Source organism: Oncorhynchus mykiss, chromosome 18, assembly GCF_013265735.2.
Source record: "Oncorhynchus mykiss isolate Arlee chromosome 18, USDA_OmykA_1.1, whole genome shotgun sequence".
Classification (NCBI taxonomy): domain Eukaryota; kingdom Metazoa; phylum Chordata; class Actinopteri; order Salmoniformes; family Salmonidae; genus Oncorhynchus; species Oncorhynchus mykiss.
The window spans coordinates 40,555,914-40,582,305 of NC_048582.1; the positions used below are offsets into that span (position 1 = coordinate 40,555,914).

Sequence of the window (26,392 nt, forward strand, 5' to 3'; positions counted from 1 at the left end):
TTCAATCACCGCTATGGGATAGCTACAGTATGTTGTTTGGCCAAGGGAAACTCCTTGGATGGAGATACAATGTCAGCTTTGTTTAGCCTCAGTTGGGTTATTTCTCCTGCAGACAGTTGTGTTTGTGTGGAGACCGCGTAGTCTCACGAGATGGTCCATGTCACAGTTAAAGGGAGTAAGCCAGGAGTGAAATACTTCACCTCTGGTTCAGTGGCATCCAGCCTCCTTTGCTCTCTACTACAGTGACTAACCAGTAATACAGTGGGGCAAAAAAGTATTTAGTCAGCCACCAATTGTGCACGTTCTCCCACTTAAAAAGATGAGAGAGGCCTGTAATTTTCATCATAGGTACACTTCAACTATGACAGACAAAATTAGAAAAAAAATCCAGAAAATCACATTGTAGGATTTTTAATGAATTTATTTGCAAATTATGGTATATACCCTTTGTTGGCAATGACAGAGGTCAAAGGTTTTCTGTAAGTCTTCACAAGGTTTTCACACACTGTTGCTGGTATTTTGGCCAATTCCTCCATGCAGATCTCCTCTAGAGCAGGGATGTTTTAGGGCTGTTGCTGGGCAACACAGACTTTCAACTCCCTCCAAAGATTTTCTATGGGGTTGAGATCTGGAGACTGGCTAGGCCACTCCAGGACCTTGAAATGCTTCTTACGAAGCCACTCCTTCGTTGCCCGGGCGGTGTGTTTGGGATCATTGTCATGCTGAAAGACGCAGCCACATTTCATCTTCAATGCCCTTGCTGATGGAAGGAGGTTTTCACTCAAAATCTCCCGATACATGGCCCCATTTCCTTTACACGGATCAGTCGTCCTGGTTTGGAGTATCACTAAAGTAATACTGCAAACGATGTGAGAAAGCAATTCACTTTTTGTCCTGAATACAAAGTGTTATGTTTGGGGTAAATCCAATACAACACATTACTGAATAGCACTCTCCATATTTTCAAGCACAGTGGGGGGGCTGCATCATGTTATGGTTATGCTTGTAATCGTTAAAGTTTTCAGGATAAAAAATACACGGAATGGAGCTAGGCACCGGCAAAATCCTAGAGGAAACTCTGGTTCAGTCTGCTTTCTACTAGACACTGGGAGATGAATTCACCTTTCAACAGGACAATAACCTTAAACACGAGGCTAAATCTAGACTGGAATTGCTTACCAAGAAGATAGTGAATGTTCCTGAGTGGCCGAGTTACAGTTTTGACTTAAATCTACTTGAAAATCTATGGCAAGACCTGAAAATTGTTGTCTAGCAATGATCAACAACCAATTTGACAGAGATTGAAGAAGTTTGAAAAAAATAATGGGCAAATGTTTTACACTGCAGGTGTGGAAAGCTCTTAGAAACTTACCCAAAAAGACAGCTGTAATCGCCGCCAAAGGATCTTCTACAAAGTTATTGACAAAGTATTGACTCAGGGGTGTGAATACGTATGTAAATGATGTATTTCTTTATTCACTTTAAATTAATATGCAAAAAATGTTACTAAACATTTTCATTTTTCATTATGGGGTATTGTGTGTAGATAGGTGGGGGGAAAATGTAATACATTGTGAATTCAGGCTGTAACACATTAAAATGTGGACTAAATCAAGGGGTATGAATACTTTCTGAAGGCACTGTATATGCCAATAAAAACACAAACACATTTACAGTTTGAGCAAAGCTATACAAGCAAAGAACATTCTCAAATGTTCTCTAGCTTGTTCACATAAAATGCTATTAAATGCCTATTAATGGAACACACACACATACGCATTCTGTTATGTATCTTATGAGACTAGACTAATAAAAATTATACCGCTAATAAACATTCTACCCACTTCAGGAGTGTATTTGTTGTTATTTATTTGACACATTTTTGTTGTTTCTTTTTGGCCAGCAGTACTGAAGTACTTTAGGGAACTCTGTGTGCTGTGGACTCATGTGCCCCCTCAGAAGAGGTTGTGGCTTAGAGGTCAGCAAGTGTCAACAGAGATTGACTGTGTTTTGCTAATTAAAATGACCTACAGTAGTCTCAATAGGGGTATTTATATGGAGCTTGCCGTAACTCACCAGATTTGCTTCAATTCATACGCTTCACATGCAAGCACTGTGTGTTGCAATATCCCTAACAATCTGGAACGGAAAGTGATTTGTTAAGTGCATTTCTATATACCGTAGCTACTTCAGTGAAATTATCATGTTCCAAGTGCACTGAACAAAGTGGGACCAAAGCGACTGGTGGGACAAACACTAGGTGTACTGTCCCACCAACACTAGGCCCCACTGTGCCTAATGTCACGTTAACCCTCTCATTAACTCTGAGTCAACAGCCAGGTAAACAGCCCTGCTTCAAAGCACTGAAGTCAAATATTTCATTCGCAACACTCCCCCTCTCTTTTTTCATTTTTACTGCCCCAGCTGTGATATTTATTTAATGTTTCTGCATCCCTTGATTTCCCCCCTCTCTCTCACACACATTCAGCATTACTCAGATTCTTTAACTCCTTTTTTCTGAATGGTCGGCTTTGAGTTTGAGAAAAAAACAACTTTTCCTCTATTCCTTGTTACAATGGTGCCCTTTCACGTCCCCGGAGAGACAGAAAGGTCTTTTTCAATTACATTTTTTCTGTTTCCAAATGTCCCTTCGCCAATGCCTAACTTCTGCCACCTACATCATTGTCTGTTTCATTACAATGATAGTCGCCAACTATTACCCATACAGTATGTCATGTGAATAGTTAGCTAACCAGGGGTGCAACTGTCATTGCGGACGGACGGGACGGGGGGGTCATGTCCCCCCCACATTCTGAAATTGCATTTTTGTCCCCCCCAGTTTCAGTGGCAACGCTGTGCTTTAAGACTGTTTGGAGCGGTCAGCTGGCTGGATTTAGGACCGCACGGACACCACAGAGTGGACTGACAGGCTGTGTGACGGCAAAGCATCTCGAAGGCTGGATGGACCAGCACTGGCAAGTTGAGCATAGTTCATTGTGTTTGTGTTGTGCTCTTTCACCAAGTTTTAAAAGCAAGCAGAGCCAAAACTGGCTACTCTTTAGTTGACTGATGTAGCTTGCAAGGTAACTGCTGTTTGACTTAACATATTGTCAGTTTTCTCTAGCCAATTCCCTACTTTTCACACAGACAAAGTAATAAACAGCTCTAACAATACAGGCTTCACTGTCATGTTGTCCAGTAGAGGTCTGCGCAGTATAGAGTTCTTCATCCCTCTCCCGCCTTCACCAGCTGGCTTTCTGTCCGACTCCCACCCGCTACCGCATGAACTGGTCCCAAACCCAACAGCAGTCCTGCAATGCTATTTGAAGCGTACAGTATGTGACGCAGCTCACTTTGCCAGCCATGGTCCCAATTGTGCGCCCTATCAGGCAATATCAAATGCGCAAACGGAACTTAAGAAATATGCTAAATTATCAGAGATTCTCACATGGCCCTTATAGTGTATTACTGGGCTATATCAGCCAATATGATAGATGTAATTTGAAGAGAGCAGAGGGTAAAAGCTGTTTAGAAGCCTCTTGGACCTAGACTTGGCTACCACTTGCCGTGAGAGCTTTCCTCTGACACCGCCTGGTATAGAGGTCCTGGATGGCAGAAAGCGTTGCCCCAGTGATGTACTGGCCCTTACACACTACCCTCTGTAGTGCCTTGCGATCGGAGTCCGAGCAGTTGCCATACCAGGCAGTGATGCAATGGTGCAGACGTAGAACCTTTTGAGGATCTGAGGACCCATGCCAAATCTTTTCAGTCTCCTGAGGAGGAATAGGTTTTGTCATGCCCTCTTCACGACTGTCTTGGTGTTCTTGGACCATGTTAGTTTGTTGGTGATGTGGACCCCAAGGAACTTGAAGCTCTCAACCTGCTCCACAGTCCACAATCATCTACAGGATAAGGAGGACCGAGCATGCCCCGATTCTCATCGACAGGGCTGCAATTTCTCTTGAGCCAGTTTTATATACATTTTCAGACTGAGAAATATGAGTGATCAATATTTAGTCCTATATCTAGGCAATGTAGTAAATTATAGCCTAATCATAGGCCTATTTAGGAAGTACATTTCCTTGGAAAGATAACTGCCCTGTGCTTCTCCGCCCATGCATAGCCTGTTCTATTTAATTGAGACCACAAGCGCACCTGATCTCATAGGTATGGCTACTGAACTGGAAGCAACAAGAGTAATGACAGCGACACCTGCTATGTTTTGCATAGTCCTATACAGTGCAATCAGAAAGTATTCAGACCCCTGAACTTTTTCCACATTTTGTTATGTTACAGCCTTATTCTAAAATGGATTAAATTGTTTTTCCCCTCATCAAGCTACACACAATACCCCATAATGACAAATCAAAAACAGCTTTTTAGAAATGTTTTCAAATGTATATATGTAAAGAAATATATATATAAAAAATTACATTTACATAAGTATTCAGACACTTTACTAAGCACCTTTGGCAGCGATTACAGCCTCAAGTCTTCTTGGGTATGAAGCTACAAGCTTGGCACACCTGTATTTGGGGAATTTCTCACAATCCTCTCAAGCGCTGTCAGGTTGGATGGGGAGCATCGCTGCACAGCTATTTTCAGGTCTCTCCAGAGATGTTCAATCGTGTTCAAGTCTGGACTCTGGCTGGGCCACTCAAGGACATTCAGAGACTTGTCCCGAAGCCACTCTTGCGTTGTCTTGGCTGTGTGCTTGTTCTTTTGGAAGGGGAAACTTTGCCCCAGTCTGAGAACCTGGGCGCTCTGGAGCAGGTTTTCATCAAGGAACTCTCTGTACTTTGCTCTGTTCATCTTTCCCTCGATCCTGACTAGTCTATCAGTCCCTGCCTCTGAAAAACATCCCCACCACCATGCTTCACAGTAGGGATGGTGGCAGGTTTCCTCCAGACGTGATACTTGGCATTCAGGCCAAAGAGTTCAATCTTGGTTTTATCAGACCAGAGAATCTTGTTTCTCATGGTCTGAGAGTCCTTTAGGTGTCTTTTGGCAAACTCCAAGCGGGCTGTCATGTGCCTTTTACTGAGGAGTGGCTTTTGTTTGGCCACTCTACCATAAAGGCCTGATTGGTGGTGTGCTGGTTGTCCTTCTGGAAGGTTCTCCCATCTCTCCAGAGGAACTCTGGAGCTCTGTCAGAGTGACCATTGGGTTCTTGGTCACCTCCCGGACCAAGGCTCTTCTCCCCTGATTGCTCAGTTTGGCTGGGTGGCCAGCTCAAGGAAGAGTCTTGGTGGTTCCAATCTTCTATTACAGACTCAATGCTGCACAAACATTTTGGTACCCTTCCCAGATCTGTGCCTCGACACAATTCTGTCTCGGAGCTCTCTGGACAATTCCTTTGACCCCATGGCTTGGTTTTTGCTCTGACATGCACTGTCAACTGTGGGACATTATACAGACAGGTGTGCCTTTCCAAATCATGTCCAATCAATTGAATTTCCCACAGGTGGACTCCAATCAAGTTGTAGAAATATCTTAAGGATGATCAATGGAAACAGGATGGACCGGAGCTCTATTTTGAGTCAAGGGAACATTTCTAAAAACTTGTTTTAGCTTTGTCATTATGGGGTATTTTGTGTAGATTGATGAGGATATTTTTTTATTTAATCCATTTTGGAATAAGGCTGTAACGTAACAAAATGTGGAAAAAGTCAAGGGGTCTGTGTCACGCCCTGACCTTAGAGCTTTTTATGTCTCTATTTGGTTTGGTCAGGTTGTGATTTCGGTGGGCATTCTATGTTCCTTTTTCTATGTTTTTGTATTTCTTTGTTTTGGCCGGGTATGGTTCTCAATCAGGGACAGCTGTCTATCGTTATTTCTGATTGGGAACCATACTTAGGTAGCTTTTTCCCACAGGGTTTTTGTGGGTAGTAATTTCTGTTTAGTGTTTTGCACCTTTCAGGACTGTTTCGGTTATTCCCTTTGTTCTTTTGTTATAGTGTTCAGTTTTAATAAAGAAGCATGAACACTTATTACCACGCTGCGCTTTGGTCCGATGATTCCTCTTCTTCAGACAAGGAATACCGTTACAGGTCTGAATACTTTCCGAATGCGCTGTAGCCTACCTTTTTAGAAGGACGATTTGCAGGCAGAGACAAATAAATGGGTAATCAATTCTTATTGAAAATGAAAAGGTGCAAACCTTGCTCACCATAGTAACCTAACCTTTGTGGGCATTGTGCCTTTTCCTTTTCAATGATGATTACATTTTTTTTGGCACTTGAACATCTAATAAAATGGCTACCCAGACTATTTGCATTCCCCCCTTTTCTATGCTGCTGCTACTCTCTGTTATTATCTATGCATAGTCACTTGAATAACTCTACTTACATGTACATACTACCTCACACCGGTGCCCCTGCACATTACCCCTGTATATAGTATATAGCCCGCTATTGTTATTTTACCACTGCTCTTGAATGATTTGTTATTCTTATCTCTTACTTTTTTATTTTTAGGTTTTTCCTTAAAACTGCATTGTTGGCAAGTAAGCATTTCACTGTAAGGTCTACTACATCAGTTGTATTCGGCACATGTGACAAATAACATTTGATTTAATTTGACTTGACTCACGTTGGTTGAGCGCCCTCCACTTCTTCCATTATAAATATTTATTTAAAGACACTGTAGCAAACTAGCCTGATCATATTTAAGTACATTTTATATTCAAGTTAACTGCCACGTGATTCTCTGCCCATGTTGGCAGCCTACACTATTTCAGTGAGACCACACATACTAGGCACACTTGAACTCTCACACCCAACTATGAGGGGTAGGCTACTGAAGTTTGAGCAGCTAAAAACATGTGCTTTTAATACAGTAGGTAGGGTAACGCATACAAAGCAGAAAGAGGACCGTTTCCAAATAATCTGTTAAAAAAATAAAATATATATTTTTAATCTTCTGTCTGAGCGCCCGAGCTGCAATAATCCCAGCGGGAATGCAGCCCTCTGGTGCAGTCAGTACCCAACACTATGCTCATTATGTTTTAGCAGGATCAGCTGGTGCAAGGGGTCCCAGCAGGGTCAGACAGCCAGGGAAGACCAGTCTACGGAGCAGTATATATTAACAATATCAGTGAATGATACAAAGTTCCATTTTGAATTGATGGGTAGACCTATGGTAGCTACAGGACAGCAGTTTAAGCTTAAAGCTACAGTCTGGGATTTGGGAGTAATGGTCATTTAAACGACTGAACCATTGATTTGATTATTGGATGATATCATGTAAAAATGTACACAAAGGTAATTCTTTGTCATGCGTCATTTTAAGAGGATCAGATGGTGACAGGAGTCTCAGCAAGCTCAGGCAGCCAGGGACGACCAGTCTATGACGGAGGTGAGGTGAATTTCTGCACATACAACACGTTATTCTCCTTGTGCAGCAAACACCGGACAAGCCAGATGCTATTTTAAGGCAGTCTGACAAAACCTCCAAAGTTGATTTCCAAACTGTATGGGGTTGATAAAAAGGCTTTTCCCCACGACACAAAACATGTCAAACAGAAATGTGAGGAAGACCTGGTGGAAGCTATTGATGAGGATGATGATGATGATGAATGGATACAGATGTGTTTGAATGATGTTCCTGTCAACTCAGACATGTTATTCCTCTGCTGGAGGTGTAAAACACAAAAGGGGACATATTTGCGTATGTTATGGTCTTGTGAAGGCAGGCTGAATTCTGGCAAAGAGTGTGATCTTTTATCTCCGCATGTCTACAGATTCTCCCTTCTCTCTGTTTTTGTTTGCTTGGAAATGTTGATACTGGAGACTGTTATCTGAAGAAACTGTGTAACCAAGCATTTATAGCGGCTAAGTAATGCATTAATTGAAAGGTTGGTGATCCTCCCACAATGTCCAAGTTATGCATCACGAGATTTGATTTATTACAAGATTAAGGGTATACTGGGCAACTTCAATAAGATCTGGGTGACTTATATGGAATACAGTACGACAAAAGGAGGCTGTATTGAGGGGGGGGGGGGGGGGGGGGGGGGGTAACAATTTAGGCAAGCTGTAGCTGCTGGGCTGCTCAGTCCTGGCCCTGGGGGTCTGCTGTCTTGGCCTAACACACCCGAAATAATGAATGTTTCACTAAGATCCTATAGCTGAGTAGGGTGTGTTGGATTTGGGCGCTGCAGGGTGTTAGACCACTACGGACAGGAAGGGGCGACCCAGCTATATTGTGCGCAAGTAAAAAGAGCTCTACAGTACTGTTCATCCTATGAGATTAACGATATGGAGGATTTGATGTTTCTGTGTGTGAATGTATATTTGAGGTGTATTTGTTTTTGTTGTTGTTAAGTTCTTTGTTTCCAAACCTTTCCCTTGGGAATTACAAAAATGTACGGTGTGAACTGGAAAGGAAATTGTGTTGGGAGAGAGTTGAGTTATTGACTAGACTTGTGGGGGTCGGGCGTGAGGGCGGCTCGGGCTGGCTGGTCCGTCTGGCTGAAATTTGATATAGAGGATGTCTTAATAAAGACAATCAAAAGTCTTGTTCATTTGTTAGGCTGTTGGTTAAAGGTGCAACACAATATTTATTATTGAATTCACTTTGATCTAGTTCAATCTTATTAATCACTAAAACATGATCCCTTACCTAGCTTGATGACAGTGGGAATTTTTTCTTACTTTTCTAAATAGAGACGGTCTATTGGATTGTGCAAAAATGCAGGAAATTAGCTTTACATGGCCAAAACAATTCAGGGTTAGGACCCCCAGACCCCACGCCAGGTTATGTCCCCCCCACTTTTAAAACCAACGTGGCACCCCTGGAGCTAACCTTCCTTTCCCAGAGCATTATGCAGCCAAAACATACCCCATTCCTGGCTTACATCCAATCGCAAAGACACGCCTAAATCAATGGGAAACTTTTACCCTTTAAGATGCTAATGAAATCCTTCCTCAAGAGCCAGCCCACTGACAAATCCATGCTCTGAAGTAGACCAGTAGCAAATTCCAGGGTGGCTTGGAGAGAGAACAGAAATTACCAGAGATCTTGAGCTTTTTAGGCAAAGACATGGATTTTAATCATAAGTCCGAACCCTATCCCTACGGTGAGGTCATAGAATAGGCGCCTTAATGATGTGGTTGCTACAGCAATATTAGCGTCCGTAAGCGAAGCAGAAACAGATGTAGGATCTTCATTTGATCAACCTGTTGCAGGATAGCTTTCCTGTAATGCAGGAAATGTAACACTTGGAGTGTATTTGAAGTATAAAACAGCTTCTGAAGTTTGTAATTTACACTTGAATTTCCCTTACGAAATGTTTGTCAACCTCTACAAAAATGTCCATTAATTATAATCCACACATCTGTTGTTGCAGGATTATTTTCCTGCTGTAGCAAACTGGCTCAAATTAAGCAAGGTATTATAGTATCTAATAGAAATGTTTGATAAGGATATTCAGTAGGCCTGGCAAAGCCTCTATCCTGGCTGGTTTAATCCAGTAGTTACTTCAGAGTCTCTAGTTCACTGGTAATAAGGATTCACTCGGAGGGGGACTAAACACACCCGACACCATTCTAAAACTCAAAGTGAGTAGCCTTGGTATAAGACCTATGTTCCATTTGTAAAAGGGCCATGCTCACTCCAGGTTCCCTGTCCTCCAGGCTTTCATAGAATGAAGAGCACCATATGGCATTTTCTTTAAAGTCAGTGAATGAGAGTGATAGTGGCTTGTCTTGTAATCGCTCTCTCTCTGTTGTTTCTTGATGTCCTTCCAGTCCCTACTCTGCCTTCTGAAGATGGACAAAACAGAATTTTCCTTCCAAGCCCCCACTTAGTGCACCATATGGCATTCACTGTTTGTTTGGAATTCCATAGCAATTGCCCCATAAAATGTACACATCTGTTTGTGTATCCAACAGTGTATTACGTGTGCAATAGTATAATTCAAGGCAAGTCCTGCATGAGCGAACAACAATCAGAATACACGTTCAAGTCATTTTGAAAGATTTAAGTCGTCTTGAAGTCAGAAAGCTCTTTGATTAAATCTCACATCACAGCTGCTTGAAGCTTCGGTATATGTGCCTGGGTGTTTGTGTATGTGCATGCGCATTCCGTTTAACCTACCTGGAGCAGTGCTAGTTTGGATTGCAACTGTTGCAAAGTCTGAGTCAGGACAGAGTGGATGGTGCTTCTATCTCTACGTGTGGCCAGAAAGCTCTGACCCCTGAAAAAAACCTGGGTATATCGGATCACAGAGGGTAGGCAGGTCACGTCTGTATGGCACGTGTGGATGGATATGTGTATGTTTTGTTAGTGTTTGCGTAGGTGTGAGTCCATGTCTTTCAGAAAAGGGGTGCTATAACAACTGTTGAGTAATGCTAACACAAAGCGGTGCTATAACAAGTGTTAAGTAATGCTAACACAAAGCGGTACTATAACAAGTGTTAAGTAATGCTAACACAAAGCGGTGCTATAACAAGTGTTAAGTAATGCTAACACAAAGCGGTGCTATAACAAGTGTTAAGTAATGCTAACACAAATCGGTGCTGTAACAACTGTTGAGTATTGCTAACACAAAGCGGTGCTATAACAAGTGTTGAGTAATGCTAACACAAAGTGGTGCTGTAACAAGTGTTGAGTATTGCTAACACAAAGTGGTGCTATAACAAGTATTGAGTAATGCTTTAATAACAAGTGTTGAGTATTGCTAACACAAAGTGGTGCTATAACAAGTATTGAGTATTGCTAACACAAAGCGGTGCTATAACAAGTGTTGAGTAATGCTTTAGCAATTATTGAGTAACGCTAACACAAAGCGGTGCTATAACAAGTGTTGAGTAATGCTTTAGCAATTATTGAGTAACGCTAACACAAAGCGGTGCTATAACAAGTGTTGAGTATTGCTAACACAAAGTGGTGCTATAACAAGTATTGAGTATTGCTAACACAAAGCGGTGCTATAACAAGTGTTGAGTAATGCTTTAGCAAATATTGAGTAACGCTAACACAAAGCGGTGCTATAACAAGTATTGAGTACTGCTAACACAAAGCGGTGCTATAACAAGTATTGAGTATTGCTAACACAAAGCGGTGCTATAACAAGTATTGAGTAATGTTTTAATAACAAGTGTTGAGTAATGCTTTAGCAAGTATTGAGTAACGCTAACACAAAGCGGTGCTATAACAAGTATTGAGTACTGCTAACACAAAGCGGTGCTATAACAAGTATTGAGTAATGCTAACACAAAGCGGTGCTATAACAAGTGTTGAGTAATGCTTTAGCAATTATTGAGTAACGCTAACACAAAGCGGTGCTATAACAAGTGTTGAGTAATGCTTTAACAAGTGTTGAGTAATGCTAACACAAAGCGGTGCTATAACAAGTGTTGAGTAATGCTAACACAAAGCGGTTGCTACAAGTACCAAACGACCAGCTCTAGTATTCCGACTCCGCCTCAGAGACCAGTGAGGTCTCTATCGTCCAGTGGGCCATAAAGTCAATGGGCTGACCCGCCGTGGTGTCAATCAACAATATTACGGCCCATGAGTAGAGAGCGCTTGCCTGGTAAGTCCTAACGGATTTCAACTGGGCTCAGGGCCAGACATCCACGTCCTGATAGTACAGTGAAACAGGATATTAATGCATATATAAAAATGTGATCCTCTGTGACATAAAGCATCGAATCACTTACTATTTACGTGAGACCCCAATCCAGAGAACAACATGGATGGCCATTCTAGGATATGTGCTCAGAATTCTTCAACAGATGCTACTGGTAAACTTTCTGAATATGAAACTTGCAATTACACATATTTCTTATTTAATGTGACAGATAAATTACTTGAATAGCACATGACAATGCATTAGTATTTGTCTTGTTATGGTTGATGAACTATAGGTAAACTCTTAAAGTCTGATGTACCCTACGTTATTACACTCCATTCATGTTCGCCCCACATTTGAGTGCTTTCTGAAGAAACAAAATACCTTCACCAAACCAGTTTCATCCTAAAGCTTTCAACCATAACTGCCAAGTGAGGCTGGTGACTACCCTCTTTTGACGTACCTCTTTCTTTCCCCACCCTTTATTTGAAATGCCCCAGTTGATCTAAACGGGCTGTACAGTATATGTGGCACAACATGCATTGCATATATATGCATGGCATTAATATGCCTGCCAATCATTGCAGGCCTTTGATGGGGCACTCCTGCATGTATTAGCATGGGTAACTGTAAGTACAGAGTCGACCTGGAGGGTCTGTGATGTGGTTTTGTGGGAAGGGTGGAGGGGGCTCTTTCATGTGGCCTGAGACGCACTGCCGTAGGTGGACAACGTCACAGAGTCACATCTATGACACCCAAGACGTCTAGGACTGCCGCCCCACACTCAGAGCCAGCCACAGAATCCCCTTTCAGTCACACTAGGCCGCAAGCTCTCTATTCTGATAAATGGAAGTAAGACACTGATCTAGGATCAGTAGGTTTGGCAGCTTACACAAAAGGACCCATTTTGACAGCACAAATCATCTGCGCTTATGTCAAAAGCACTTTGGCTGTTTTTCCAATGCCGTTCATTTCACTGTAAATTCACGGGGGCAAGGAATGGACTGGTGCAGATAGTGTATGCACATGATCCAATTGGGAAACTGTTGCATTGCAAATGATTTGGAGTAATACGTTCTACCTCGAATCAAAACCACAATGCTAGGTGCAGCTGTCGTTGACTGATTGATATCCTTATAGGGATATGATGTGATAAGACATGGACGCAGCAGCTGGTGGAGAAACACTGATAAACTAACAGGATCCTCTGTACAGCTCCGATTTATGCTCAGCATGCCGATGTCAGTTGGTTTCAGTGCCTTACCTGCAGTTGATTGACACACGCACTGGGGTTAACCACAGCAAAAACATTCAGTGACACATGGACAAATTGACCACAACAAACCAGGCTGAAAATGTCCAAATATACACACCCCATTAGCGTGAGTAACCGGACACCCTCTTTATATGCACCACGATCCCCCTTGTCTTACGGTCCAACCCTTCATGTCAAAACAGAGAGGCTGTTTACAATGTGTTTGAATCGTTTCACTTGATTGATTGCCATCGCCGATGGTGCTCACACATACGGTACATTCATCAAAAGCCTGGCCTGGACAGCTGAACATTAAACGAGCGTAACAGATCCCCCCCCCCCCCCTCATCTCCTCAATTTTGCTGCCATGTCACAAAGTAAAAACATGCAGGGTTTGGTTTTTGTCATTGACAAGGCCCCGGGGAAATGGCCTAGAGGGAAACATGTTTTGCAAATACAGGAAACGGACTGGTAGTGAGGGTGAAAAAAAGGAAAACTAACGACTTTGGCTGCGGAAAATACCTAGAGGACTGCATCTGCACATTAGTGATGTATTAATTGACATTTTTTTTGACTGCGAGCAACACTGAGCGGACCTCATTGCTGGAAAACATCCGTGGCCCCTCTCCTTCCTTCCTCTGATCCCTGACTCTTTAACTGGACGATTTCAGCTTGTGACAGGAGTCTGTTGAGAAAACTATTTCAGTTGAAAGGAGAGTTGAGCTGAACCAGAATGTATACCTGTGTCCCTTCGCTAAGCCACACCCCTGGCCACTTGAAGGTCAAATCATTGAGGGGGAAAAAAATGCATGATACATTAACTAAAATCCAGAAAAGCGGTGCAGTTAAACAACTGATTTTCCTGCTTTTTTAAATGATAATTCTACACTATGAGGTCGAAATAACACTGAAATTGTGACAATGATGATAATGGCCTTTTGGTGTAAGAACTCTTTCAAAAGAATTGCCTGTAATTTCAGCCTGTTCAGGTGGAATGGAATTTCTGGCCCACATCATGACATCGCAATGTGATCTGATTATAATAGACCAATAACAGTTCAGCTGGGTAAGTGGGTGGGCTTTAAACCATCCTAAACCACCGCACCTTCTCCGCTGTACAATCCGGTGTCCGAGCTGGTCACAGGTGCACCTCAGCCACGCTCAAGGTCCTAAATGATATCATAACCACCATCGATAAAATACAGTACTGTGCAACCGTCTTCATCGACCTGGCCAAGGCTTTCGACTCTGTCAATCACTGTATTCTTATTGGCAGACTTAATAGCCTTGGTTTCTCAAATGACTGCCTCGCCTGGTTCACCAACTACTTCGCAGACAGAGTTCAGTGTGTAAAATCGGAGGGCCTGTTGTCCGGACCTCTGGCAGTCTCTATGGGGGTACCACAAGGTTCAATTCTCGGGCCAACTCTTTTCTCTGTATATATCAACGATGTCGCTCTTGCTGTGGGTGATTTCCTGATCCACCTCTACGCAGACGACACCATTCTGTTTACATCTGGCCCTTCTTTGGACACTGTGTTAACTAACCTTCAAACGAGCGTCAATCCCATACAACACTCCTTCTGTGGCCTCCAACTGCTCTTAAACGCTAGCAAAACCAAATGCTTGCTTTTCAACCGTTCGATGCCCGCACCCACCCTCCCGACTAGCATCCCTACTCTGGACGGTTCTGACCTAGAATACGTGGACATCTATAAGTACCTAGGTGTCTGGCTAGACTGTAAACTCTCCTTCCAGACTCATATCAAACATCTCCAATCCAAAATCAAATCTAAAATCGGCTTTCTATTTCACAACAAAGTCTCCTTCACTCACGCCGCGATGGGCGATGTCACCTACAAAATAGCTTCCAATACTCTACTCAGCAAATTGGATATAGTCTATCACAGCGTTTTGTTACCAAAGCGCCTTATGCCACCCACCACTGCGACCTGTACGCCCTAGTCGGCTGGCCCTCGCTACATATTAGTCGCCAGACCCACTGGCTCCAGGTCATCTATAAGTCTATGCTAGGTGAAGCTCCGCCTTATCTCAGCTCACTGGTCATGATAACAACACCCACCCGTAGCATGCGCTCCAGCAAGTATATCTCACTGGTCATCCCCAAAGCCAACACCTCCTTTGGCCGCCTTTCCTTCCAGTTCTTTGCTGCCAGTAACTGGAACGAATTGCAAAAAAATCACTGAATCTGGAGACTTACATTTCCCTCACTAACTTTAAACATCAGTTATCTGAGCAGTTAACCGATCGCTGCAGCTGTACATAGCCCATCTGTAAATAGCCCACCCAATCTACCTACCTCATCCCCAAATTGTTTTTATTTACTTTGCTGCTCTTTTGCACACCAGTATCAATACTTACACACCATAATCTGCTCATCTATCACTCCAGTGTTAATCTGCTAAATTGTAATTACTTTGCTACTATGGCCTATTTATTGCCTTATCTCACTACATTTTCACACACTGTACATAGATTTTTCTATTGCCTTATTGACTGTACGCTTGTTTATTCCATGTGTAACTCTGTGTTGTTGTTTCTGTCGCACTGCTTTGCTTTATCTTGGCCAGGTCGCAGTTGTAAATTAGAACTTGTTCTCAACTGGCCTACCTGGTTAAATAAAAATAATTTAAAAAACAATCAGGGCTATGTATGTAAATATCTTTACATTTGTTTCCTAACGCCCACACTATCAGACTGAGCATTGAAAGGGCCAAAGAAGGCTCAGGGAAATAAATTACATATATATCTTTTTTTTTCATTAAATAAACAAATATATTGATTTATTAGACATACAGTGAATTTTAAATGTGTATTCAAAGGCTAAATGGGGGCTTTTTCCTCACACATTTCAAAGATCAAGTCATAAAGAAGTGTTAATGGGTCTACGGAGGACAACCATCTTTTTGAGCACAATAATAAACTCAATTGCCCTTTAAGCCCTTATCTCTAGGCCTGAAACGACTCAAACTTCTATCCCACGCCAAATATGCAGTGGCCTGTAAATGTCTTCAGTACATAACCCAAAGGTGCCAATTTGACCCAATGGAATTATTTTGCACACTATGAACCAAAGTAGAATTAATGCCATGTAAATTGTGACTACTTGACACCCTTTGTTCTCGTTATTGATGTACAAACCCTCCTTAAGAAATCATGGCTGCTGAAAGTTCTGCCATGTGGTGACCCCAGAAAACTGACACAAATGTCAAATTAACATCTGTACCTATTCTGTTACACTTGACACAATATGAGCCTGCTAGGAGCTTTTGAACAAAGGACGCTGTGTGCTTGGTTCAGACTGACGCCTTTGCATTTGAAAGGTGAAAAGATGGAAATACAGATGAAAGATGAAGTGTCCTGACAATGTAGATGAAAGAACGGTCTGACCACCTTGGCTGCGTTTAGACAGGGAGCCCAATTCTAAACTTTTTTTTCCCAATAATTGATCTTTTAAGAAATCCGATCTGAAAAAGATTGGATGTGAAAAGATATAACGTGATTGGTCAAAAGACCACTTAGTGGAAAAAAAGTTCAGAATTGGGCAGCCCATGAGTGATATAACGTATTCAGATGAAAAAGGAGAAACATGGGTGTCATCATCAGAGACCAATTAGAAAGTGCAGGATGACTGTCAGTTGATGATCATGATGATCATGATCACGATGAGGGTATGGCATAATATTGATGATAAGGATAACAAACAAAAAAAGACTGGATGATGACATTGATGGGAAGATAGCGGCAAACATTATATGTCCACAGTAATTTCTAAATGATGTTAAAATATGAATAGAGGACAAATTGAGAAATGTGTTTTGGTTTAACGATAAGAACAGCTCAAGAGATGAGGCAAGAGGTGCTGATAGTGAGTTGACATAAGGTTTGGGGAAAAAACAACTCGTTGCCAGTGTGTTAGCATGGGACACAAACACAGAGGGGAAATAAGAGCTACTGTAGCACAGACTTATTGTGTTTTTGTTGTGACCTGCTCAACATTTCCTTAAACAGAAATTGCACCTGCCAAGTTGAGCTTTTCCTTTAGCTTTTCTATACGTGCATAAAGTATATCAACTGACTCAAATTAGACTCCTATCCCTGAGTGGGATGGCCAACTTAAGTTCTGCACCAGGTTATGTCCATTCCATCCTAAACTCAACCCAGAAATTGAAGTGAAACATCACTGGTTAAACTGGAACACACTGCATCTGACATCACCACTTTGATTGGCTGCCTGGCACCCTCTGGTTTTGTCAAAGATGACCTATTACATTGACAAGATAGTCGAGTGACCGCTTTAACAATAGAAGTACACATCCTCAAAGATGGAAGGCAGGCGGGAGGAGGCGAGATTAGGTGGGACTATTCTAGCCAATGAGAGGCCACGTGCGTCTACTTATATCAGTGCATTCGTAACAACCTAGCCATTATGAAACTTCTATTACATCAAATAAGCTTCATGTAGCAAACCAGCAAAAAATTTATTTTACCAAATTCGACACAAAATTTCCTCACTTTAGTGGTCTTTTTTTCATGAACAGATTTTGGCCGGAGTAAACCCTCTCGCTTCACCTCTTACTCTCCTGTTTTGTGTCCCAGGGTGCCCTTTGACCCCAGTCTGCAGGCTCTGTGAACTTGATGGGGTCAAGAGCGTGGGCCGAGCGAGGAGCAGGAAGAGGAGGAAGGATGGGAAAGAGGCAAACACTCAAATTAGTTTCAATTCAATTGATTCCTAGAAATCAAAAATGTTAAAAAGGAATGACCCCTACCCTGGTAGATGGTTTTAACCACAACAGAATATCTTGCCAATGGAGCTCTTCAATTGTAGTCTACACAGATTGCAAGGGAAAGAACATTAACCACATGGGAGTGGTAACAACAAGTGAGGAAGACGGCATCTGTAAAAACTAGAAACTACTTTGGGGTGAGAATGCGGACGATACGGTAGGTGGGAAAGTCTGGAGGACAATGACGAGTGGATGGATGAGGAGTCACACTATTGTGGGACGAAGGATGCGTTTCCATGGTTTCAGAGTTGGAAAAGAGTGTAGCTCTACTAGGCGAGGATAGGGCTGGATACTAGGCGAGTTAGGGTGAGATTCTTTTGGAAGAGGCGAGAGTGTTTACTATAAGAATAGCAGAATGAATGAAGTTGGGGATGTGCTATGGGTTGGTAGATAGATGGTGCTATCTGCTTATGTCATCTGACTTTACTGTGAGCTTTACATACGTTCAACCATGCACCTATAAAATACATCAAGTTAGAGATGGCTCCCCTTTTCTCACGACAGACATCAGACAATTCCATATTTTCACTTCCCAGAATCCCTCGATACCCCTAAAGCCCAAAACCACATTTCATCCACAGCACAAGTGAAATATATTCTGACTGTTTTTATTACGACCATACAGAAGAGTACAGAAGATTCAGCGAGGATGCATATTGCAAAAGTCTGAAAACAGATGCACCCTCAAGCCGTATGTGCAAATGTACTGTCTGAAGAAGCAAATACGACTGATATAAAACATTCCGATTTTGTCAACTGCCAAAAAAGAGCAAACGGAAGATAACGAGGAATGTCTCACTAACATCCTAAAGTGTCCAAGGAGAGGACAAAGATGAGTTCAAAAAAATATTACAGATTAGGCCCAGTTGTTCAAAACATCCCAAAAAATGTTTTCCATCCAAATCCAACGCCCAAAAGGGACCCGTAAAGCACATAGAATTACATCAGAGAGAAAGAGGGAGAGGAGAGAGAAGTGAGAGAGGGAGGAAAAATTCTTGAAGTATGAGAAAATGTTACTGCTCTCCTCCCCTCTCTCTTTCCTTCTCCCTCCCTCCCGCTCTCCTATCCCCCTCCTCCCTTTCTCACGGTCAGTCAATCAGAGCTTTCCAAGAGCAGGGAGAGGGAGCTTTGGACTGACTGACAGACATTGGTCAGGGAGAGAGGCAGAGTATCCAGGTAAGCCCTATGCATTTGTACTTTACATTAGCAATGCTTTTATGCTCAAATGCATATTGACAATAAATGCCAAAGATGGTTCATTCATATCAATAAGAATGAAATTGATTCATTATTAGTTATATGAATAAAAAAGTAGAGTGGAGTACATTATCTGGGCATCCTAGATGTACATTTGTAAGCAACGCATATTAGTGTAAGTACTGAATAACTACATGAGGGAACGGTTTTAAATATGTTATAGGTAGGATCAAATCCATGTGACTTTGGCCCTGCAAACGTTGTATTGCACAAGTCTGTGATGTCGTTCATAGTGTCTGTGTAGACTTCAAATGCAAGAGAGTGAGTCACTAGTGCCAATGCACAAAAGCATGCCATCCCTACCCCGTTATACAATCCAAAACCACTCTACAAAAGGTGTGTTGACCGGCATAAATAGTTTTGATATTCCATTGTGTATTTTAATGTGTGTATTGAGGGCGCTTGAATGCGAGAGAGCCGGAGGGAGGTGGGGAGGTGGGAAGGTGATGCAGATGCCAAAAAAAAGATGCAAAGCAATCGGAAACGCTTCACAGTCCATTCGACTAAGACATCTGCAGACAGAGGTGCTGTAAAATATACCCCTTTCTTCTGTGACTAGAGACTTATTACCAGCCTTGACAGGTATCCGTCTATTACGGAGTTCCAGACCAGGATGGAAATGACAGAGAGTTGGAAACACCAGTTCCACTGTTAAAAATCACCATGCAGCCTATCATTCAGAGAGGTGGCAGTAGGCACCGTAGCCACAAAGCCTGGCCCCTGCTCAACTCCGTTGGTGGAGTTCCTCAGAACTTCCTTCACCATGGAGTTGGGTTCAGTCAACTAGCGCAGTAGCAACCGCCACCGTAGTAGCTAGGTGGACTTTAGTATTCTGTTCCTCTGCCTAATCCTCTCCTTCCTACCTCGCTCACTCTGTGATGTTGGCCGTATGTTGTGACTGCGAGTAAGGCTGGTGTTAAGTTTTGGTATCCCCCGTGCCAGAGATATTATATGATCGAGCGACATAGCCTCACGGGACTGGAAGCAGTGTAGCTCTGAGGGACTGAGTGAATGTATCCCTGAGTGATGTGTGTCTGTGAGTCTCCTCATGCCGACAAGATACAGTGCAATTGGAAAGTATTCGGGAACCTTTGACTTGTTCCACTTTTTGTTACAGCCTTATTCTAAAATGGATTCAATTAATATTTTCCCTCGTCAATCGACACCCAATACCCCATCATGACAAAGCGAAAACAGGTTTTTAGAAAAAAAATCACGTTTATTATAAAATAAAAAACTGAAATACTTTATATTCATAATTATTCAGACCCTTTGCTATGAGACTCAAAATTGAGCTCAGGTGCATCCTGTTTCCATTGATCATCCTTGAGATGTTTCTACAACTTAATTGGAGTCCACCTGTGGTAAATTCAATTAATTTGTAAAGGCACAAACCTGTCTAGATAAGGTCCATACAGCTGACAGTGCATGTCAGAGCTAAAACCAGGCCATGAGGTCAAAGCAATTGTCCGTAGGTAGAGCTCCGAGACAGGATTGTGTCGAGGCACAGATCTGGGGAAGGGTATTTCTTCTAAAAAAACAGTTTTTGCTTTGTCATTGCTGGGGTATTGTGTATAGTTTGTGTATAGTTTGATAAGGGGGGAAAAATAAGGTTGTAACGTAACAAAATGTGGAAAAATTCAAGGTATCTGAATACTTTATTTGCCCACCAAGGGCCTCGATTTATAAGCTTTTTCTAGGCTGCCGGAAATTGAATAACATGTTGTTTCCTGGTGCTATTTTGTTTCCTATTCTCTTTTACTGCCCCCTCATTTTTTAAAATCTCTGTATATTTATCTATTTCCCTCACTCTCTAGGTGCTATGACGTTATGCTGCTCTTAATGCTTTACCACTCTGGACATTTGAGCTGAACTGTGTGTGCATAGATCATTTGAACATTATCCACTTTTGTGCATATACATTCTGGGGAGGTTAGGTAGGTTGTGACTTAACCTAGTTCATTTAGAAAATACATAGCACATGTTACTGGACAGATAGCAGGTCGAGGCATTAGGCCGGTGATATGGCAGCCATAGCATTCCATATTGTGATACACGGGCAGGTATGAAAAATGCCTGAGAGGACTGAGGATAGGCTGGTTAGGGTTCAGTCAGGTGAGAGAGGGAGGGATTGTGGGTACACTGCCCCTGGCCTATGTGGTACAGACTGAGACTCTGGCTCCAGGTCAGACAATTGCATCCAAACCCCCTGCTGGAATGAGGATAGTGACCTTATTGGGTCCCACCGGTAAATCACATTATCCTGCATGGCTCTACCCTGTCCAAACACAAGCTTAACCAACACCAACTGGGCATGGGGATGACCCCATGCCCAGTTCACTGTGGGCTGTTCACAAATGGCAAACGGTTCAGAACCAGTTTGTGGTTCCACATGTGCCACAATCACGTTGCCGTAGGAAAATAGGAACGCACTGATCACAGAGTATATTGAATTACTCTTCTAGATAAACATTTTTTCCAAGCTAACATGGTGTGTTGACAGGGCCATAAACAACTAGAAGGCTATTCCAGCTCACTATAGCCACTGTGATAGTTGTTGTGCTTACATGAATTCAGGTGAATGTTTATTCTGAACTGTCTTGTTTCCCAGGGATACAGTGGTGACGGTTCTACAGAGTCACATGAATAAGGCAACCCCTTGATGACAAAAACCCTTGACTTGTAGGCACCTCCACAGCAGAGTTCATCCCTCTGCCCCAGCCTGACTTTGATAACTGTAATCATTTTGTTAAGTGAATTGCCTTCCCCCTCCACCTGAAGGCGACTTCCTGCCCAAAATGCCTCTTGTCCCATCCTTCCTCCTCCTGCTCCTCGCCTGCCCTGCCCTCCTGACCCTATCAGGTTCCCAGAGCCTGCAGACTGGGGGTCAAAGGGCACCCAGGAACACAAAGCCAGAGGGTGGCGGGCAGCCAATCAAAGTGGTGATCTCTGAGGCATGTGTTCAGGGGGACTCCAGTCAGAACCAGGGAAAGGAACTGGACCTTGAGCCTGGTTCCCCTCTAGTCCTTACCCATCGGATCCGACTGGTTCCGGGGTCGTGCGGAGGCGGGTGCGAAGCCGAGTTTGCTGCCCTGCGAGACCGTCTGGAGAGGCTGGAGAAGGAGGTGTCTGCCCTGAGGGAGAAGTGTGGAGGCCCAGAGGGGGGCTGCTGCACGTCCCAGCAGAGCAAAGGTACAGTAGGACTGCTGCCAGGTGACTCACTGATCAAATTGGTCTGGTTTTGACCATTACACAGAATCTCCTCATAGTTCCTCTCATCTCGCTGAAATCCCCCAACTGGTTCTAATTTGAGCGCACACATGCACACGATCCATTACTGACCTCAATCCTGATCACATTTATAAAACTGGCAGACTACAGCCATGCTCATATTATGATCTAACTGACCTGACTAATGAGGACTCCACTAATGGGTTCGACCAATCAGAGCAAGTATAGAAAAAGGTCCAGCTCTAACTTTGTGCCCAATGTGATCTCAGACAATCCTCCTAATCTAGCTCTCCACCCTTCTCTCAATGTGGGACACTTTCTGCAAAAGCAGGGATAGTTTATCCACTAATCTGTTTAAAATATCATATACAGTCTAGCAATGTTGCTTCAAATTTTGGGGGGGCACAGAGTAAATTTCAGATCTGCTGAGTGCAAACTTGAACATTCTGAACATTCTGTGCAACCTCCAGCGCTCGTTTACTGTGAACAGAAGCTGTATCTGCTATAAGTTACCGTTTTAACAGTGTCTAAGTAGGCTAATGTGTCTACTTGATCATAACGTAGTCCATACTTGAGTGGCCTACCATCAAAAACAATGGAGAAAATGCATCCCATAACATTTTAACATGAAAACAGCTGTTCTATCATTCCGCCTACAGTAGCTGCCAATGTGTGGGACTCAATGTGGGCCTACATTCCATGAGAATGAACGAAGAAAACATGCAGGGCTTGACATTAACCTGTTTAGCCACCTGTCCTTCAGACAAGGAGGTGACTGAAAATGTTGTTGTGTTGTTTGATGCAAGAAATCACTTTACAAAATAAAATCCATTATTATTCCCATACCATTATTACAGAGAATCAGACAAATGATGCTGCCCTCTTGTCTATTGACTACCTCAAAATACAACACTGCACCTTTAAGACAAAAAAAACAACTCTTTACCTGACTTGCTTTCAAAGATGTCTAGAAATGTGCACGTTTCGTGCTCTTGTAGGAAGCAATCAGTCCCCTATTGATGACGACAAATGATCTATAACTGGGCTAATAACTCACTAACTAGTAAAGGATATGAACACAATGTGCGCACGTGGCTACATGCAGATAATTCTTTGATCTCGAAACAACCGCATCTACTCACTGACCACAGCTGTAAACACAGTCCAGTTCAAAGTAAACGGCACAGATCCATATATGGCAATGATCTATTTTCATATAGGCCTACTGCAGCTCTGATTGGTTATGCCGCACCGGCCTGTGTAGAGTATGGCCCGAGTCTTGCGCAATAGAATCCTACTCTGATTCGTTCTTGCATCGTTTTTTCTTCTTCTCTGTGTTGCATTGAAAGTGGTTAATATTGCGTTGATTCGATCACAATTGCCACAGTGAAGGGAAACGTTGATAGTGTTCACTAACAGGGAAGAGTCTAGAAAGTTGAGTGAAGTTCAATCTCGTGCTTCTCTCTGTGGGCTGATATTCCTTTTACACTCTGTTGTTCCTTTTACACTCTGGTTGTCTTACTGTTTTACTCTTTGTCTCTGTTCGAACCCCCGCTTTAGGCACTGAGTGCTCCATCAAGCCGGAGGGAGACGAGTGTCCTAACGAGTGCAGTGACCAGGGACGCTGTGAGGATGGCAAGTGTGTCTGCTTCCCAGGGTTCAGTGGGCCAGACTGCAGTTTGTCTGACTGCCCCGGCAACTGCAATGACAAGGGGACGTGTGTGAACGGCCAGTGTGTGTGCGACCCAGGTTTCACAGGGCCAGACTGCTCTTCAGAGTCCTGTCCTGGTAACTGTAACAACAAGGGGCGTTGCGAGAACGGCAAGTGTGTGTGCAACACTGGCTTCACAGGGCCCGACTGCTCCACCAAGGCATGCCCTGGTAACTGTAACAACAAGGGGCGATGTGAGAACGGCAAGTGTGTGTGCAACACTGGCTTCACAGGGCCCGACTGCTCCACCAAGGCATGCCCTGGTAACTGTAACAACAAGGGGCAATGTGTGAACGGCAAGTGTGTGTGCAACACTGGCTTCACAGGCCCTGACTGCTCCACCAAGGCATGTCCTGGTAACTGTAACAACAAGGGGCAATGTGTGAACGGCAAGTGTGTGTGCAACACTGGCTTCACAGGGCCTGACTGCTCCACCAAGGCATGCCCTGGTAACTGTAACAACAAGGGGCAATGTGTGAACGGCAAGTGTGTGTGCAACACTGGCTTCACAGGGCCTGACTGCTCCACCAAGGCATGCCCTGGTAACTGTAACAACAAGGGGCAATGTGTGAACGGCAAGTGTGTGTGCAACACTGGCTTCACAGGCCCTGACTGCTCCACCAAGGCATGTCCTGGTAACTGTAACAACAAGGGGCAATGTGTGAACGGCAAGTGTGTGTGTGATAGCAGTTTTACAGGGCCAGACTGTTCTACCAAGTCCTGCCCTGGCAACTGCAGCAACCGTGGAAAGTGTGTGAACGGCCAGTGTGTCTGCGATAGCGGCTTTACGGGGCCAGACTGTTCCGCCAAAGCATGTCCCAATAACTGCAGCAACAAGGGAAGGTGCGTGAACGGGAAGTGCGTGTGTGAAGTGGGCTTCAGCGGACAGGACTGCGCCGCTAAGGGCTGTCCCGATAACTGCAGCAACAAAGGGCGCTGTGTGAAGGGGAGGTGTGTGTGTCGCCGTGGTTTCGCCGTCCCGGACTGCAGCCAGTGTGAAGCTGGGTTCACTGGAGCTGACTGTGGCACCGGTAAGTCATCCAAATATTCTTCATAAAACACTCTCGGCTGTATTTGGCTTTTATATTGTCCAGTGAAACAGAGGGCACACTGTGTTAGCCACAGGGCACTACTAATACATCAGTGTTCAGTCAGTGTGGCATATAGGGCGGCAAGTAGCTTAGCGGTTAAGAGCGTTGGCCCAGCAACCGAAAGGTCCCTGGTTCAGATCCCTGAGCTGACTAGGTGAAAAATATGCCGGTGTGCTCTTGAGCAAGGCTCTTAACCCTAATTGCTCCCGTGAGTCACTCTGGAGAAGAGCGTCTGCTAAATGAGTCAAATGGAAATATAGTATTCCCTTCTATCCAAGTCGACATACTGTTATAAATGTTACGCGTTCAATGACTGTATGTAGACCTCTACCATGTGTTGCAGCTTGATGTTACTTACACATGGACTTGGAAAAATACATTTACATTGACTTTACAGTTAAATGGGGGAAATGTGACAGCTGGTCAAAAGGATGCCTTATTGCCTTTAAAATCAATTCCACGGTAAACATTGCATGACATTGTTGGCTTGAATGACTGGAACTAAGCACCTACCCCCCTCTAGCCATGTCTGGTGTGTCCCAGCTCAACACCAAGGACGTCACTGAATCCTCTGTCACCCTCTTCTGGACCCCACCTCCAGTCCAGTATGACACCTACCACGTCACCTTCGCCAGCCAGGTAACAACACCCTACACACTCTATTCACAAGTTCTTATGAAGTTGTGAGTCTGGGTCCTAAATAAAGCACAAAGTAAACTGAACTTGAGAAACAACTGTTAGACAACAGATGTATTAGCTGAGAATGAACAGTCACCAAAATGAACAGAAGGTTGCTCTCATGGCAGCAAGCCCGGTTCTCATTCCAGGTTTTAAGACTTGTTTTGGGGGCAAATGTTGAAAAGGTCATGGTGGTGTGTTATTTCCATGACAAATCCCCAAATCGTTTGCCTAAAATGTCCCTGAAAGCCCAAGGGAATTCAATGGTGGCATAGAGTAAATAAAAACCTCTCGTGGAAAAAGACATTGACTCCTGTGGCTTCTAATCAAATCAAATCAAATCATGGTATTTGTCACATGCTTCGTGATAGAAAAAAAGAGACATCTTTTTAATAAAAAATAAAAATAACACGAGGAATAAATACACAGCGAGTAACGATAACTTGACTATATACAGTCATGGCCAAAAGTTTTGAGAATGACAGATGTATTCATTTTCACAAAGTCTGCTGCCTCAGTTTGTATGATGGCAATTTGCATATACTCCAAAATGTTGTGAAGAGTGATCAGATGAATTGGAATTAATTGCAAAGTCCCTCTTTGCCATGCAAATGAACTGAATCCCAAAAGAAGTTGCTCTCGGAGGATGTGTTGGTACCATTCTTTATTCATGGCTGTGTTCTTAGGCAAAATTGTGAGTGAGCCCACTCCATTGGCTGAGAAGCAACCCACACATGAATGGTCTCAGGATGCTTTACTGTTGGCATGACACAGGACTGATGGT

At 43.3% G+C, this 26,392-nt stretch overlaps 1 protein-coding gene across 3 annotated transcripts in view; it reads left to right on the forward strand.

The window, feature by feature from the left end:
* Positions 1-7,056: 7,056 nt before the first annotated feature.
* The window catches only part of LOC110496237 (tenascin), a 38,040-nt gene continuing 18,704 nt past the window's right edge, over positions 7,057-26,392 (forward strand). For 2 of the 3 annotated variants that reach the window (XM_021572019.2, XM_021572020.2), the window contains exons 1-4: positions 18,703-18,816; positions 21,509-22,089; positions 23,689-24,870; positions 25,454-25,569. In XM_021572019.2, coding sequence (XP_021427694.2) covers positions 21,696-22,089; positions 23,689-24,870; positions 25,454-25,569 — 1,692 coding nt within the window. In that variant the 5' untranslated portion in view covers positions 18,703-18,816; positions 21,509-21,695. Of the gene's footprint in view, positions 7,357-18,702; positions 18,817-21,508; positions 22,090-23,688; positions 24,871-25,453; positions 25,570-26,392 lie in introns of those variants that run through there. The other variant, XM_036952806.1, reaches the window with a different exon arrangement.